At 47.9% G+C, this 17,552-nt stretch overlaps 1 protein-coding gene across 1 annotated transcript; it reads left to right on the top strand.

The window, feature by feature from the left end:
• Positions 1-284: 284 nt before the first annotated feature.
• RCN1 (reticulocalbin 1) lies at positions 285-13,787 on the top strand. Its single transcript, XM_043580878.1, has 6 exons — positions 285-850; positions 5,232-5,425; positions 6,432-6,610; positions 8,326-8,386; positions 11,084-11,283; positions 12,647-13,787. The coding sequence occupies exons 1-6, from the start codon at positions 597-599 to the stop codon at positions 12,752-12,754; spliced, it is 996 nt and encodes a 331-aa protein (XP_043436813.1). The 5' UTR covers positions 285-596; the 3' UTR covers positions 12,755-13,787.
• The last annotated feature ends 3,765 nt before the right edge of the window (positions 13,788-17,552 follow it).

Raw genomic sequence — 17,552 nt, forward strand, 5'->3', positions numbered from 1 at the left:
GCCACCCAGGTTTCTTTCCAGCCTCTTGTGTTTGTAACCAGACTCCAAGTTTGGGTAAGTGGGGATGAATTTGGTTTAAGAGCGCATCTTGGGGTTGAGGTCTAGGGCTGGGGTACAGGCGCCCAGCTGGAAGTTGGGGAGGGGCAGCGCCTCGTTCCTTTCAATTCTCCATAACTGGAAGAAGAGAAAGGGAATTTTATCCTGAACATCTGTTGCTTGACAAAGAACTTCCCCGTCTTCCTAGGAGCCCGGAGTCCCCAGCCCAGTACGCCTGGGCCCGCCCCTCGCGACGAGATCGCGGGGAGGGGCCGAGGAGAAACCCGAGCCCCGCGCCCACCACCCGGGCTGGCGACGTGGCTCGGCCTCCCCGGCCTCCCCCCTCCCCGCGGCCCGGCGGCCAATGGGCGCGTGAGCCGGGCTGCCCGAAGCTTCCCTGCCCGCGGTCCGGGGCGCGCCCCTTCGCTCTGGCGCGGGGCGGGCCCGTCCCCTCCCCCGCCGCTGCCGCCGCCGCCACCGCGCTGGGAGCCCCCACTCCCCAGTCGCCGTCCTGGTCGCTCGCTCCGTGCCTCCCCGCGGGCCGCTCTCCCGTCCTGACGATGGCGCGTGGCGGCCGCGACCGCCTCCTGGGGCTCGCCCTGGGGCTGCTGCTGGCGCTGGCGCTGGCGCCCGGGGCGCTGCGGGCCAAACCCACGGTACGCAAGGAGCGCGTGGTGCGGCCCGACTCGGAGCTGGGCGAGCGGCCGGCCGAGGACAACCAGAGCTTCCAGTACGACCACGAGGCCTTCCTGGGCAAAGAGGACTCCAAGACCTTCGACCAGCTCACCTCGGAGGAGAGCAAGGAGAGGCTGGGGTGAGGCCGCGGTCCCGGCCGCGCTGGGGGGCGTCGCAGGTGCCCGCGGGGACACCCCGGCGGGAGCCACGCGGGACGCGCGCCGCAAAGCAAAGCGAAAGCGAAATCGGGCGCGCGGGCGGAGGGCGGGGTCCGGCGGGTGCTGCGGCGGCCCGGCTCGCGCTGAATTGCCCGCGGGCTGGGGACCAGAGCGTGGGGACAGCCGCCGCGCCCGGGCCGGGGTGGCTTCCCGCGGGGAGGCAGGAACGTGGCAGCGGCAGCGGGAGCCAGGGCGGCGAGGGCCCGCCCCCTCCCCTCGGTTGCATCAGAAGGGAGGGGAGAGTGGGTACAAAAGAAGAGTTTGTGCACAGTGGCCTTTTAGTGACATGAGTTCTTCCCCACCTTCCCAGTTTCCCTCTTCTCCCCCAGTTCCCGGGGTGGAGGTTTTGTGACACTGCTAAGAAGGTCTGCAGGATGAACACAAATGGATCAAAGCTGAAGGAGCAGATGAGGGAGAGGGTAGATTCCTGGCGGGTGTTCTTGGGCCGCGGCAGGGGTGTTCTTGCCTCCTGCCTAATAGTAGAGATTGTAGAAGTGGGCATATACAAACCTTGGTGAGAAGATAGGGACATTAGGGGATAGGGAGTGGGAAGTGGGAATGGAAACCGGTCCCCCAGTTTCTCTTTCCAGCAGATGTCTGCGGAGGCACCCAGTCCCTTGGCAACTGAGGGCAAAAAGCTGGAGGGTGTGGCGGCAGATTGTGAATTTCACAGTTGAAGGCAGTTGAATCAGGAACCAAACCTGGAAAACAAAACTTAGGTACATCTCAGTGCACCCTCTGCGGGTCCCCTGGGGACACACTTGGTCATTGTGCAGAGGTATCTGGGAACCCTTCCATAGAGGAATCAGCAGCCATGGCCTGGTCCCAAGTGGAGGCTGGGCGGGGGAGGGTCCCAGTAGCCCTGCCTACTGGGCACCAGGCCTCCTGGAACCTGCTTCCTGGGAGTGGAGGATCTTTCTGTCCTGATACATGAAAAAGAACAGCCATCCCTGTGCTGAAGGGGGCCACCAAAGGCCAGTGTGGTTGGTTAAGATATGAGGCTAAATTATACCTATTGTGTGGGTGCACCATCTGCCCGCCCTGATAAAAAGATCTTTGGACTTCAAAGTCACCTCCAAACAATCACCTTTTATTTTGCCGAGAAGTACTTTTCTCTTCTTGTTCAGGACTTCACAATGGGGGCCATTGATGAGTTCAGTCTATTGTATTAGCTTTGAAGCACTTGGAAACTGATTTATTCTGGGACCCTGAGAGGCAGCACTGTCACCTACGAGGAGGAGGGGAGGTTTTGGGATTTGGAGTAGGGAACTCTGCAGTTTGCAGTCCTAACAGCTTCCAGTTTAATGCCTTTATCATGACCATAAGCCTAGTGGTGAGAGCTAGTGCTGGTGAAGTTGCTCTGCATTTGGCCCTGGTAGGGACACCTTAACTTCGTTCATGTATTCATGCAACAAACATTTCCATGGCTATTGTGTGCCAGGCACCGTGTTAGATGCTTGGCAGATACAAAGATAAAACCTTATGCTCTAGGCCTCAAAGTACTTATAATTAAAAGTAGAAGAGGGGAGCCTGGGTGGCTCAGTCGGTTAAGCAGCCGACTTGGGCTCAGGTCATGATCTCGCTCTTCGTGAGTTTGAGCCCCGCGTCGGGCTCTGTGCTGACAGCTCGGAGCCTGGAGCCTGCTTCCGACTCTGTCTCCCTCTCTCTCTGCCCCTCCCCCGCTCACAATCTGTCTCTCTTTCCTTCAAAAATAAACATTAAAAAAATTTTTTTTAATAAATAAAAGTAGAGGAGAGAAACACAAGCAGACACTAATGTGTAATTGCTATGATGGCGGCAGGTAAAAACCACAGTGACCACACTCTGGAAAAGGAGCCCCTAGGGCTTCAGGTTGGAGAGCGGGGCTTAGGGGTTTGGGGACGTCACCTGATCAGAGATTGCAGGATGGCTCAGAGGTCGCCAGGTGCACAAGCAGAGGAAGGCATTCCTGAAAACAGCCTGCTTATAAAAGTCTTGAAACCTGTTCTGGGGGATGAAGGCTGTTGGGACAGTAAAGGGACAGGGCAGAAGTGGGAGGTGGGAGGGGACCTAAGAGCAGAGCAGGAAGGATCTCTTTGAGGTAGAGATTAGGTGTTATCCTGTACGTAATCAAAATGTCACCATCCCAAAAACTTGTTAGTAATGTCAGACAGGCAGGAGGACAGAGAATATAACTGAGGCGCAGGTGGAGAGACCAGGGGCAGGGGAGTGGCCACGAGTGCCTTAACCAGGCACAGCTAGTCCTGAGGGCAGGAGACTGTGAATCCAGGCACGTGGGAAGTAGAACAGTCAGTGCTTGCTCTGGACTTAACGTGGGGTGGGGAAGTGGTCTCTGGGGGGACATCTGGTCTCTGGCCTGAGCTACCAGACAGGCAGTGGACACACACTCACCTGTAAGGTAAATCCAGGCTAGAAGGTGGGTGGAAGGTTGGGACGTGATGGAACATGAAAAGCCACCTTTCTGCCCACAGCTCCTGGTGCAGCAGTCCCCTCTGCCCGCCCTCCCCCCCCACCCCGGGGTTGGGCTGGATCCAGGCAGTCACCACCTGACCTTAGATTCTGAAAATGTGACAGTTCGAGAGCTTCTGGAGACAGCTAGGCCAAGGGGCTTGCAGAGCGGAGGCCCACAGGCCACACGCAGTCACAAACATGCTATGAGCTCTTAGAAAAAATGTAAATTACTTGCCCACATTTAAGCTGAGCGATTTCACATACAGACCCTGATTTCTGGTTTCTCTTGACACCGTGGACTTCTATTCCCATGTGGCATTCATCGTCTGGAGCAGAGATGGGCATCTCCAGGTTGCCTGAGGCTCCACCTGGAGTCTTGGCTCACTTCTGTTACTTCTGTTACCTGCTGGGTGTTCGCTGAGTTCTCCATCCACCTGTGATCTAGATTGCTGCCCTTAGTGAGGCTGGGCACACATTCTCTCCTGTATTCCCCACAACATCCCTTGTAAAGCAGGTGTTCCAATTTATAGTCAGGCAAACTGAGATCCAGAAAGGCTGTGAATCCCTAGAAGGAAGCCTGAGGATACTTGAGGCTTAGTCTGTTAGCTCTGGGACCTGTTAAGATGGCAAATGAGGGGACACAGGAAAGCTGTTTGTAGCACTCACACTTTCCTGAGGAAGAGGGAAACGGGCTCCCCAGGTTCAGGTAGGAGACAGTAACTTTATACGAACTAATAAATTCCTTCCCCATTTCTAATTAATGAAAGAGTAACTGTCAGTTAGAACTTCTGTTGACAGTAAGATTTTCCCGCTGAGTTGATAGACTGCAGCTCTAAGCAAAGAAATAAATCCCTAAGTAGCCTGGCTGACCGCATCCCAGGTAAATGGACTACTGGAACTTTCTTAAGCATTGGAAATGGCTTGTGGGTGTCCTTGAAGTTCCCCACAGGGACTGCATCTCTAGCTTGGGACCCTCTGGCCTAGAGATGGACACTGGTGAGTTCCCAGCCTGAAGTTTACTTTGGACCAGGGTTTGGGGGTACCTCAGTAGAGTCCAGCGGGCAGTCGCTGGACCCCGGGCTAGCTGTGGAGCAGGAGACCCCCCCTGGACATAGGTATCTTCGCCCAAAGGGCAGGGTGTAGGCTCCTGCAGCTGGCTCAGCTGGTCAGGCTTCTTGAATAGTTTTCATGATGTGAAGGCTCTTTCATCCCTGACGTTTTATGCTTTGGCCAACAAGATCTGGTCTTCTAAGTGTCGAGTATGAGTCCAAAGTGGTGATATTTTAAAAAAGAAGAAGAAGAAGAAAAAGAAAAGAACTCGCTTATCTTCTGGTTTACCTAGAATTTTCCTTTTTTTCAAATTTTATTTTATTTTATTTTGCATTAGACCTAGCACCAGAAGACATGGGTTCTTACCCTGTTATACTAAATATTAGCTGTGTGATCTTGGAAAAGTCGTCTCATTTCTCTCAGCCTCTGTTTCCATCACTGTAACACAAGGGAGTTGGACTGCATCTGGAGAAGACTGTTGGGTTTCATCTCACAATCAACTCTCATCAATTGGTGGTGTCCACCTGCACAGTGCTGTGTTGAGAAGGATTCAGAGGCACGCCTGGGTTTATCAGGACAGAGGGCATGGTCCGCTAGTAGTGTCTGCCATTGGCAATGGGGGGAGGACGCATATTACCCTCAGAAAGATGAACTTTAACATCCTTTCCAGCACAATTGGATCATTGCTTTTATTTCACTTGCTTATGCATTTTAGATTCTGCGGTGTTTGATCTTTTTCTGGATCAGGATCACACAAGCCTTGATAATAGCCTTGTGGGTTTTTTTTTTTTTTAACTACAGGAAGATTGTTGACCGAATTGACAGTGATGGGGATGGCTTTGTTACTACTGAAGAGCTGAAAACTTGGATCAAGCGAGTGCAGAGAAGATACATTTACGATAATGTCGCTAAAGTCTGGAAGGATTATGATCGGGACAAAGATGATAAAATTTCCTGGGAAGAATACAAACAAGCCACCTATGGTTACTACCTAGGTAAGAGGTGCTGCCTGAGCATTCGCACAGCTGGGGCCCACATAACAAGCTCCTTGCGGGAGCCTCTCCTCTCTCAACACATCTACTGCCTCCGGGAGATGTCACAACCCCCTAAGTAGAGCCTGCTTGTATAACATCCTCCTCTGCTTACTAAGAATGTACAGAGCTCCTTACCCTGAGTGAAGCTGTGGGTGGTGAGTAGCGGGAGGGGTCCCGGGTCCAATAAAAAGTGACTTAGGTTGCCGCCCAATATGAGCTTACAATCTCAGAGGCACAAAGAACAAAGAGAACAGAGCAGAGATGAAGTGTGCCTGTGCTACAGTCTCAAAATGCTGCCAAGTTTCAGACAGCAAGGACCGAGTGAGCTGAAGCAGTCAGGGAAGGTTTCCTGGTGGAGGGTGGTCTGGGAGCTGGGCCTTGAAAAATGGATATATATTTGGAGAGATAGAGGCAAGTGGGGAAGGTGGGTCCATTGGAGGAGCAAAGGTGCAGCAGTGAATTCAGCAGTGGGTAGGGTTTGGATGTAAGACATGCGTGTTTGTGAAGGTAGAGGGATGTGTGCAAAGCGTAGAGTGCAGCCCCACTGGGTACGTGGTAGAGAGAGCTAGGAGATAAGTCTCAGGAGAGCTGGTGGAGCACACACTCGTGGTTACATTAAGGGAGATTATGAAGGCCAGACAGAAATGTCTAGACAGAATATTGCAGGTACTAGGGAGCCTGTGCATGTTCTAGGTCAAAGAATGATATTATGAGAGCAGAGTTCTGCGAAGAAAAGCCTAAAGCCAGCACTCCTAACCACTTGCTATAATGCCCCCAATAAGCCGTTGGGGCCTGGATTATAGGAGGGATGAAGGGACAGATGCTAAAGGTAAAATGCTTCAAAGAACTCAATTGGTCAGGACCTTTTTTGTCCTGTGTGTACCATTTAGGCATGAAGGATGACTGATCTGGAAGGAAATGCTTTCCTTAGCAGCCCAGTTTAAATGTTTCTGCACACATCTTGCAGGAAACCCTGAAGAGTTTCAAGATCCTTTAGATCATAACACCTTTAAAAAGATGCTGCCACGTGATGAGAGAAGGTTCAAGGCTGCAGACCTCGATGGTGACCAGATAGCCACTCGGGAGGAGTTCACCGCCTTTTTGCACCCTGAGGAGTTTGAGCATATGAAGGAAATTGTGGTTTTGGTAAGATAAAGAGCCCGGACTGGGAAAAGACCAGAGCAAAATCTGTACCAAAGTCTTGTCCCTTCTTCTAAAGAAAGAGCATTCTTCATTCAACCTGCGGGGAATTGGAGAAGAACTCTGAAGTAGAATACAATGGAATACTTGTCTACCACTGTGAGTCAGGGCAGGCTAGCTGCTGTAACAAACAGCCCCAATCCTAGCCATGTAAAACAGAGCTTATTTTTGCTTATACCAAGTCCAGTGCAGATGGCCTGAGTCAGGTGGGTCTTCTGGGCACTTCTCCAAGTACTTTCAGGCTACTTACATCTTACACTCTGCCATCTTGTGGCTTCAAGGTCATCCTGGCAACAACCAGCTGGGAGACAAAGGAAAAGATAGGGAATGAGGAGAAGGCAACAGTCTACCATTACTGTTCTGGCCAGGAAATGAATCATCTTCCCTTTTACCTTCCACGGACTGCTTCTAGATATGACAAGGCAGGGAAATACAGATGTGTGCCCGAAAAGAGCAGAAGGGTTTTGTGAGCAACTAGCTAGTCTCTGTCCATTTTGCACCCTTGAAGGAACTGGGAAAAGACTCTGAAATGGAATGCATGGTTGTTAAAACATATAGAAACTTAAAATAAAACTGTAGCTGGAAGGACACTCCTCTTCGGGCTGGGTCTTTGGAGGATGAATGAGTCTGACCCTAGGCTTTGAGAGATGCTTATAAGGCCTCTGAGTGTAGTTGCTTTCCATAGTGGCTGGCAGGGTCCCAAATGTCTTCATTTGCCATGACAGTAAAATAAATGCCATCATCTCTTTCCTGGGCAGATATGCCAGGCCAGTTCTGACTGCTTTGATGCTGGGAAACAAGTGGCTAAAGTTTTTGTTCATAATCGGCTCTGGACTATATTTTAGTTTTCCAGCTGGTAGGTGGTATCCACTCTTGGTTTATTCTTCCTTCTCATGACCACCAAGACACTAAGGACTGGGCAGTGGCTCTAAGAAACATTTCTTTTTACCACCCAACATCCATTTAGCCACACCTAACTTGCCAGAGGCAGATGAAGATTAGGGAATTGTCCACAAGAAGATTATGTGCCTCTGGATTGACGCTCTGCTCTTGGGTGGCTATTTTCTTTAACCCAGGATATGCCTGTGAGTTGCTGTGACAATGGACAGTAAATTCATTTAATTACTCACCCTCACAATAAACCTAATTAAGAAGTCTAATGGACTAAACATAGAACACATACATTCAAAAGTCAGATACACTTTTATTTTTTAGTTGCTCACTGTTTCGTATTTTTATGACACCAACCCAGCCTTCATAGTCCAGTTAGCACTGGAATCTATTTTTTTGTGATTATCTAGGCTGGTGGTTCCCGAGCTGGGTTCCTCACAGGTACCCCCGAGGATGATTTGGCTGGATGATGGAGATAGTTGGCCTGGCATGGCTTCTTGGTAAAATCAGAGTCCCTCTGGGCTTATACGTACATTTTCATGTGAAGAGAGTGTTGTGCTGTTACAACTATGGGATGGGGGAGGAGGAACCCAAGCCACTGCCTATTGTTTTACAGATAAGAAACTTAACGCCTGGGGAGGAAAAGAGACGAGCCAAAAGTTTCCAAGCATTTTCAGCCAGAAAAGCCAGAGAAAGGAGGACAGTAGGTAGAATTCTCAGACTTAGAGCACATAGCCATCTTGCATTCTCTGTTCCCCTCTGCTTCCTAGGAAACTCTGGAGGACATCGACAAGAATGGGGATGGGTTTCTGGATCAGGACGAGTATATTGGTGAGTGTGGCCTAGGGTCTTGTTCTTCTGTCCCAACTGGGCAACATTCTTCCACCCACACATGTCTAGCTGCTTTGGTCAGACGTCTCTTTTAGCAACAGCTGCAAGCCTGAAGTTGCCATTGTTGTGCCTTCCCACTGGGGAGGGCCTTGTCATTACCAGTCCCTAGTGGTACAACCTCAGGGAGGCATTTATGGGACTTCACACAGCGGCCAAGAGCGGGCCCACGGCTCTGAGAGGTGCCCTCCTCCACACTGTGTAGTTTTACCTTTGCAGAGTGAACGTGGGGATCTGACGGATTTACAGTTAGGCTAGAGCAGACTGACCCTGAAGGACCCTGAAAGACACTGTGGGTCAGTCTGTGGGATCTAAGAGCACTAAGTAGATGGAGCTGTGTTGAACACCCAGGCATCTGCAGAAAGGTGCCCCTTCTTAAAGAGGTACTTCCTTTTACGGAGCACACGGTTGCCCCTTGATTAGCCATTGTGTGCCTCTGGGTTTTGATCCTTTGGGAGTACCGAACCTAGCATTTTGTTCTGATGGGCTCCCCTTCAAGCATCAGGAAGTGTGTTGTCAGGCGCCCGAGCACTGGTGGAGTGGGGCTCCGATTAATGCCCCCGGGTCAGAAGTCACCTGGCTGGCTAGAGCCCTCCCGAGCAGCCTGTAGGTCTCCAGGCATAAAGGACTGGGGCAGGCAACGTGGCAGCTTCCACTCGACCCTTGTCACTGCCACTTCAGGGCTCTGCTACTTGGTTCCAACAGCAGGCTGCCTTGTGGTGGTGGCTCTTCTCCCAAGTGTCAGTAAAGGCTGGAAAATCATTTGAGGGATGGGATGCATATCATTTTTGTACTCCTATTTAATAGAAGCAGTTAATTATCTTTCAGCATAATACAGGAGCCCGAGTCGCCATCAGTCTCTAGTCTGTGGTTGTATCACTTTGCCACCCCAGGCACAGGAACAAGTGCCTTCGGTAATGGAGAGCAAAGTTTCTTCTAATCATTAGAAATTATATCTGATCTGCAGGACCGAACGCTGTTCTTCCTCGGCCTGTGGTAACAGACAGGTGGCTCTCACTACAGTAATTAAAGTGATCTTGGTGGCTCTACCTTTGTGGGATGACACATGCTGACAGGCTACTCGTCCGTGCAAGCCGCAGAGCCATCCTCTGGCCCGGTGCGTGCGCGAGGGACAGTTCAGAGCTGTGGACTCACCTTGACAGTGGTGATGGAATTAGACAGAAAAGGCTGACGGACTGAAACAAGCAATGTAGCACTTTTGATTAAGTGTGTGCTCTTCCTGGCCCTCCTGAACTCTGCATTGAAACAGTGCAAAGTCAGGGGCAAAACTCCGAGTGGCTTTGCCTAAAAGACACATTCCATTCTTCACACTGGGCAGGGAGAGAGGTGGGGGGCATTGTGCTTGAAAATCCAGTTCTGAGCAGCTCACAGTCAGAGAGGCCTGACGTGTGGACTTGTCCTGCAAGTGACTTCATTGATGGAGAAGCCTTCTTTTCAGGTGGGAGGGAGTGGAAAACCAGTGGTGATGTGGTGCACTGGGAACAGCACTGCACTTGGGAGCCCTGGCTTCTCCACTTACTAGTTGTGTGACCCAGTGGGAGTCATGTAATCATGAGAAGCCTCAGCTTCCTCATCCATAAAATGGGAATACATAGCGCCCAGGCTTGTAGGATTAGACGATGCCCAAGTTAGCTAATAAATGTGACAGCTCTTTCTCAAAAACAGTCTGCAAATTTCCAGTGTGGGTCCAACGTGTGCTGAAACAAGAGTCTTGCTTCTCTTTTCCCTTGATTCACTACCTGCTCTCTCTACCTCCTGACATTTCCAACTTGGGTTTCCATCAAAGAGAAAACTGCCCACAGAGTAGCTGTGTTGTCCAAGAAGATCTAGTGACTTAGCAAACAATGCATATGAACGTTGCCTTCTTTTTTCTTTTCCTGCCATTTTGTATAATAAGGATAATAATCCATCTTATATAATTGTTATAAGGGTGAAATAAAATGATCTATGCAAAAGCCCCTTGGGAACGATACCAGCAACGAAAGGAATAAGCGGTAAAGGCCATGGGTTGGAAGCAGAGTGCTCCTGCTCCTACATTGTCTTGAGCTCATGCTAGCTGTGGGTCCTTGGAGTAAGGCTGTGCCTCAGTGTTTTCATCTATAAAGTGGGAATAATAATAATACCTAATTCATAAGATTGTTAAGAAAATTAAATGAAAAAAGTGTATGTAAAATATTTTTTATATAATACCTGGACTGTAGAAAGTGCTTGATGTTGGTCCTTATTGGTTTTTCACTTAGATAGTGCCAATTTGGGTTGTAGAGTGTATTTATAGAGAGTATCCTATGTAATCTTCATAATAACTCTGTGGTTTTTAAATATTACCTCCATGTTATAGACAAGACAATTTAGGACTCAGTCACTGAATTAAGTAACTTAATCCCAGTCACTGAACTCACTGGATTCATCTTCTGATTCCTAAACTCAGTTCTTTCTATTCTGCCAAGCAGCTTTCATAGTGGATAAATCATTCTGTCATTATCCCCAAGAAACTGCCCACGAGACTTCTGGGTTAGGTCTCTTGACTGGTCATCATCCTTCCAAAAACTCAGGAGGTCAGGTTTTCCTTGACTTACCTTCCCACTTGTCCTCGTAACTAAGAACAACCTTCCCTTCTAGCGGATATGTTTTCCCACGAGGAGAACGGCCCTGAGCCTGACTGGGTTGTGTCAGAACGGGAGCAGTTTAATGAGTTCCGGGATCTGAACAAGGATGGGAAGCTGGACAAAGATGAGATTCGCCACTGGATCCTCCCTCAGGACTATGACCATGCTCAGGCCGAGGCCAGACACCTGGTGTATGAGTCAGACAAAAACAAGGTATTTCACGTTGTTCTGGAATCGTTCCTTGAAGGGAGACAGTTTACATAAGATTGGTTCTGTTTGGTTCTTTAGTGATAGTATTTGGCCCGTGGCCCATGCAGCTGTGTCATTCTTGACCTACATTACAGACTTGTAAACTTCAGCCACACCTTGATTTTTAAAAAAAATTTATTTTTTTATTTTTTTTTTTTCAATGCTTATTTATTTTTGGGACAGAGAGAGACAGAGCATGAACGGGGGAGGGGCAGAGAGAGAGGGAGACACAGAATCGGAAACAGGCTCCAGGCTCTGAGCCATCAGCCCAGAGCCTGACGCGGGGCTCGAACTCACGAACTGCGAGATCGTGACCTGGCTGAAGTCGGACGCTTAACCGACTGCACCACCCAGGCGCCCCTTAAAATTTTTTTTTTAATGTTTATTTATTTTTGAGAGAGAGAGAGAGAGAGAGTGAGTGGGGGAGGAGCAGAGAGAGAGGGAGACACAGAATCCAAAGCAGACTCCAGGCTCCAAGCTGTCAGCACAGAGCTGGACGCAGGGCTCAAACTCAGGAACTGTAAGATCAGTGACCTGAGCCAAAGTCAGACGCTTAACTGACTGAGCCACCCCGGCACCCCTAGCCAAGACCTTGGTAACCCACGGTGAACTCAATTGGCCCAGACATTCCTGGATAGTCTGCTATGGGCCACACACTTAATTCATTGCCATCTCTTAGGACTGCAGAACCGGTAACTTTGTTTGCTGTGGGCAGGGCAGGGATTTAAGAGATATACCCTGAGTTGCCCTAGGACAGGTTTGTTCATTCAGCCAGTCACTCAGCAGATAATTTACCAAACATCTGTCATGTGTCAGACGCAAGGATGCCATCCTGTTACATCCCAGGCATCTTCAAGCATGCGCTTACTGCTGGCTCTGATGCCCAGCACTTCAATACCTGTTGGTAAATATCCAAGTAAACAAACAAGATTTAGAAATAAGTCCTGTGTCTTCCAGTTGGATCACTGTTGCAAGTTCTTGGGACGCAGTAGAGTTTTTCAGTCAGGCTATAAAAGGGGAATGGAATTCTTTGGGGCCTGTTTGGGGAATGTCAGCACTGTGTGTAGACATAACTGGATTCTAGCTTCTGAATTCCTCGAGGACTTGCCTGATGTATTTTAGCACAGCTTTTAAGCCAGGGGGCTGTTCTGGTTTAGTTTTTGCAGGGCAGTGTGACGGTGACTGCTGGAGGTACCTAGCAGCTTCTTCATTATGACCTGTAATATTTTAGATGTTGAAAACCCATGAAATAACATGAGCTTCATGCTGAACTATTACTCAGAGTTACCAGAGCTGCTGTGACAGAGGTCTTTCCTCTCTCTTGCAGGATGAAAAGCTAACTAAAGAGGAGATATTAGACAACTGGAACATGTTTGTTGGAAGCCAAGCTACCAATTATGGGGAAGATCTCACAAAAAATCATGATGAGCTTTGATACATACAGCAGACTATGGGAGGCTTTCTTTTCATGTCTGGGATGGTTGCTACAGTTGTCTCATTCACAAAAAATGCAAATTTATAACCTCAGATTGGGGTTAAAATTGTTTTTCACTCAGTATTTACTGGAAAATCATTATTGCTATTCTTTCAGTGAGACTCTCCAAACACATTGAAACCTGGGTAAATTGCTTTGGGGATACTTGCTAAAACATGATTTTTTAGCTTTTTCCATTAAACGTAGACTAAAGGGGAAGAAAATTTGAAAGAGCCCCTATATTCAGAAGTTGGGTGGGTTGGGGGCAATATATGAAGCGACTGCTATGTTATTTTAACCGCACGTTTTTTGCATTTGCCACTGTTGAACGGCTGGTGAGAGAAAGTTCTGATGAAACTACAGTGGTGTCCTCCTGTGTAGGCTTATTTCAGAGCACGTCTAATATTCCAGATTCTTTCTTCTTGACTTTGTACTCTGAGCTGTCACTGTAAATGGTATATCAAACTTCCGTGCATTTTTCTGCACGGACCTGCTAATGTGCACAACAAATCCCTATCTTTGTGCTTTTTGTTTTTACATTAAGAAGCAATCAAGAAAGATAATGTGAAAAAGAAAGGAATTTTAGAGGTAGGGAAAACATGAATGCCAGGCATTCAAAGAGCTATAGGAAAATGGTAAACACTTTATTTTACTTGAGAACATTTTCTTGACATGTAAATGAGGTAGGTCTGATCTTTGAAAAAGTGAATAGAAATACCATCCATTTCCTCGCTGATCACCAGTAGGAATGAGGCTGTGGGGTCCTGGGGAAGCGCAGTGTGGGGAGCTCGAGCTCTGGAACCCGCGCCGTCTGGTCCCCGTGAAGCTGCGACCCTTGGATCTGCCCCCCAGGACTATACACCGTGGAACGAGGACACGATGATGTTCCAGGCCATTGGCTGAACTGGTAGAAACAACTTTTACAGGTTGACATTTCACCTTGTAAGTAGCAAGTGAACAAAATAAAGGATCCCGCTGAGGATTTTCTACTGTGTCTGTGGTGTTTGACCTCACATGTTCTATTTGTGACATTCTTATTCATATTGAATTAACAGTGGGATGGGATTACATGAGGAAGATTATAAAGGTTCTGGGTTTTAATCCGATTGCTACAATGTTTGGCATATACTCATTATTTAATCAGTCCATACGTCTTTCTCTGCTCGTAAGGGCATCTGCAAGTCATTATAAGTGTTAGGTCTCTCTGAGGTTACAAGGCTCTACAGGGTCTGGTTCCTTCCTGTCTCAGCATCTCCCTACCACTCTCCCCTGCACCTCCCATAATCAGCACCACTCACTTCCTGGTCTTTGCACACACCAAATTAATTCCCAGGTTAGGCCCTTTATACTTGCCCCCTCGCCCTCCGATTCAGAACACCCCTCTCCCATGTCCTCAGGGAATTCAACTGGTACATCCTAATTGGGGCCTTCCAGACTCCATCATTTATGGTGGTCACATCTGAGTCCCTGTTTATATTTTGTCTCATTTGCCCATCTTATTTTCTTCTCGGTACGTGTTACCATTTATGCCATTGTTTCCTAGGGTTGATGTACAAATGCCCACAAAGAGGGAGGCTTACAACAACAGAAACTTAGTTTCTCACGGTTCTAGAGGTCGGAGTCTGAAATGAAGGTGTCGGCAGGGCCAGGCTCCCTCGGGGGGATATAGGGCAGAATCCTTCCTTGCTGCTTCCAGAGTCTAGTGGCCCCACATGTTCCTTGGTTGTGGCTGTATCACTCCACTCTCTGCCTCCCATTTTATGGCCTTTTCTTCCTCTCTGTGTCTCTTCTGTGTGACTTGGAAAGTCACTTGTCGTTGGATTTAGTGACCACCCTGATAATCCAGGATGATCTTCTCTCAAGATCCTTACTTAATCTGCAAAGACCCATTTTTCCAAGGAAGATCACATTCACAGGTTCTGCGGGTTAGGAGGTAGACATAGCTTTTGGGGGGCTGCCTTCAGCCAACTGCACCATTTGATATGTTCTTGTTTGTACGCCGTCTGTCTTTCGCACGCTAGGATGTGAGAGCAATGGTCCGGTCCATCTTAGTTGCTGAATGAATGAGAAGTAGTTAGCTTTCGTCAAAGAGGATATTCTTCAGGGGGAAAAATTTGTGTAAATTATTTAAAAATTAGCTAACATTTGCTGAATGAGAAGTTCAGTAATTCGCCTGACTCCACTAGGCAGGGCTAGAACTCAGATCCAGGTGTTCCTGGCTGCAAAATCTCCACTGGTGAGTGCTAAGTTTTACTGCTCCAACCTTTGGTTCTGATATATGTTCCCTTTATTTCTTTGCTCACCCATGGTGTATGATTATATGGTCAGGAAATGAGAATAACTCCTCTTACCCAGAAATAAGCTGACACCTTTTTTTTTAAAGCAATGAAAACCTGTCTTTTGAAAAATGAGAAAATAATATCTTGTAACCTAATTAGAAGCATAACACTTGTAAAAGGTGCTAACATTATTTTTCCCCCAAAGGGAATACTGGTTGATTTATTAAGTTATGCATAGTAAAATGTTAAATATATTTTGAGCACTAAATTTTTCCTTTCAAGTCAGTGCACATAAGAAGAGAACCCTCACAGAGACTAGTGCTTCTGGGGCTGAATTTAACACTATTTAAGGAAAGAAAACCTTAGCTAGGGGACATAACTGTTAACATGGTGATTTGTAAAGCCTTAGATTTCTAATAGGGTCTGACTGTTTCAAGGAAAACATATTTTGTTTCTAGGTAATATTTCAAGTCGGATTATGGACAAATGCTACAAAATTGATCTGTAATGGGAAATACTGTAATGTCACAAAGCATTATTTATATGCTTAATGTGACTGAAAGCATTAATTGCTAGGAGCCAAAATCTGTCCAAGCAAAACATGAACACACATTTCGTACCTCTTGTCTCTTATGTAGGTTTTTGAATGAATTCGAGTGTAACAAAAATGTGGTTAGAGCAGCAACATCTGAAGGTTTTCTTCACCTGCTTGGATTATTGTAGTTGTTTCTTGTTAGCAAAGGCATGAATCGTATCTGCTTAGAGGTGCCCAGCAAATCGTAGCTGCATGGCTACCTGTTAGCCACCCAGGCAAAAACATCTTGTGGAGTTAAGTGGTGAATGGCCGACTGGATGTTTTTAAGTCTTTCTAGACGGATTTTGTTACCTTTATGATAAAATCCGGCTTCCTCCAAGTATACACAGCTAAGATTTGCCTCTCTCTGGAGTCTTAAAACAAGTTTCTAGTGCTAGAATTTCCCACTAAAAACCAGTGAGGGCGGTAATGTTCGCTGCTTTGGCTCAAACTGAAGTATTAAAAATTTGAGCCGTGGAAAGACTCTCATTAGAACTTAAACTCCTGGATTTACACGAACATGGAGCTATTTCCATAGAACCTATGTGCACTCTCAATTCTGGTCAGTTCCAGAGTCCGAGGCTAGCTAAACACACCCTAGGAATGATGCATCCCACCATCCCATGTGTTTTCAGTCCCTCTATCATTTTTCTTCCATAAAATGGAAAACAGCGTGCAAGTCCCCACGGAGGCACAGAAAAGAACGGGAGTGTGAGGACTGGCTACTCTCCTATCTTGGAGGTGCTTGTATAGCAGAAGCACATAAGCATTTCTTTTCTCCTACACTAATAGCCAGCCACTGTGTCAAGTTCTTACATACATTTCTCCTGGAACCCTCGCAACAACCTGTGAGGCTGGTACTTGTAAGAAAGAGGGATAAGCCGCGTTATGCTGCGGTTAACAAACAACCCTACCGTCTCAGCGGCTTAAAGCAACACAGGTTTGTTTCTTTTGCAAAGTCCACTCTAGGCCAATGGTGCACGGCGGCTGTGGTGTGGGGGCACCGCAGTGTGAGAGTCAAACACAGGCAAGCAAACGTCGTGACTCCTGACAGTACCCCAGGTCAGATCACGTACTTCTAGAAGTGGCAGAGCCAGGATACACATCCAGGCTTCTCTAATGGGGGGCCTGCCCTCTTAATCACACCACCATGTTGCCCTCCATTAAAGTGCCTCTTGGTGAATATGCTGCTAATTTTAAAAACTGGTGGCAATGCATGGTGTCATTTGAAAATTCAGGACCCCTGGGATGAGAGGCAGAGTTGGCGGCAAGGAAAGACAGGTCTAAAGCCGTGGCTGGATTGAATTCTAGCTCTGTACCCAGAAGTTCTATGATCTCAGCCAAGTCACCTTCCTCCTGAAAAGCCTGTTTTGACTGCACAACATGGACAATAATGACAACAACAATCATACCCAGCTCTCAGAGTAATCACAAAGATGAGGTGCAATAATGTACATGCAAGAACCACATGGACACTGAAAATTTTTCCTAACAACCTTTCTGAGCTGGTCAAATGTTAGTGGTCAGAGACGTCATGCTCACAGACGCTGGTTAATAGTCTCTCCTTCTTGTGTGAAGTGTTCCTCCTAAAGCCTCAAGATCCATCTACTACTGGAAGAAACTGACTGGATCAAATGACAAAGGAATCACATTCAGCACTGTTTTCATCATGGTGAGGGAGTTCCAAAGCTCTGTGTGTGTGGCAAAGATTTGGAACTTACTTCAAAAGCAGATCAAAAGAGGGGCGCCTGGGTGGCTCAGTCGGTTAAGCGTCTGACTTTGGCTCAGGTCATGATCTCTCTGCCTGTGAGTTGGAGCCCCGTGTGGGGTTCTGTGCTGAGGGCTCAGAGCCTGGAGGCTCTTCGGATTCTGTTTCTCTCTCTCTCTCTCTGCCCCTCCCTTGCTC

Source organism: Prionailurus bengalensis, chromosome D1 (assembly GCF_016509475.1).
Source record: "Prionailurus bengalensis isolate Pbe53 chromosome D1, Fcat_Pben_1.1_paternal_pri, whole genome shotgun sequence".
Lineage (NCBI taxonomy): Eukaryota > Metazoa > Chordata > Mammalia > Carnivora > Felidae > Prionailurus > Prionailurus bengalensis.

Bases quoted from the DNA above. Each gene is read 5' to 3' on its own strand.
- RCN1 (XM_043580878.1), top strand. From the start codon at position 597: ATGGCGCGTGGCGGCCGCGACCGCCTCCTGGGGCTCGCCCTGGGGCTG. The intron at 851-5,231 runs GTGAGGCCGCGG...TTTTAACTACAG, and splicing joins GAGAGCAAGGAGAGGCTGGG to GAAGATTGTTGACCGAATTG. The intron at 5,426-6,431 runs GTAAGAGGTGCT...CACATCTTGCAG, and splicing joins CACCTATGGTTACTACCTAG to GAAACCCTGAAGAGTTTCAA.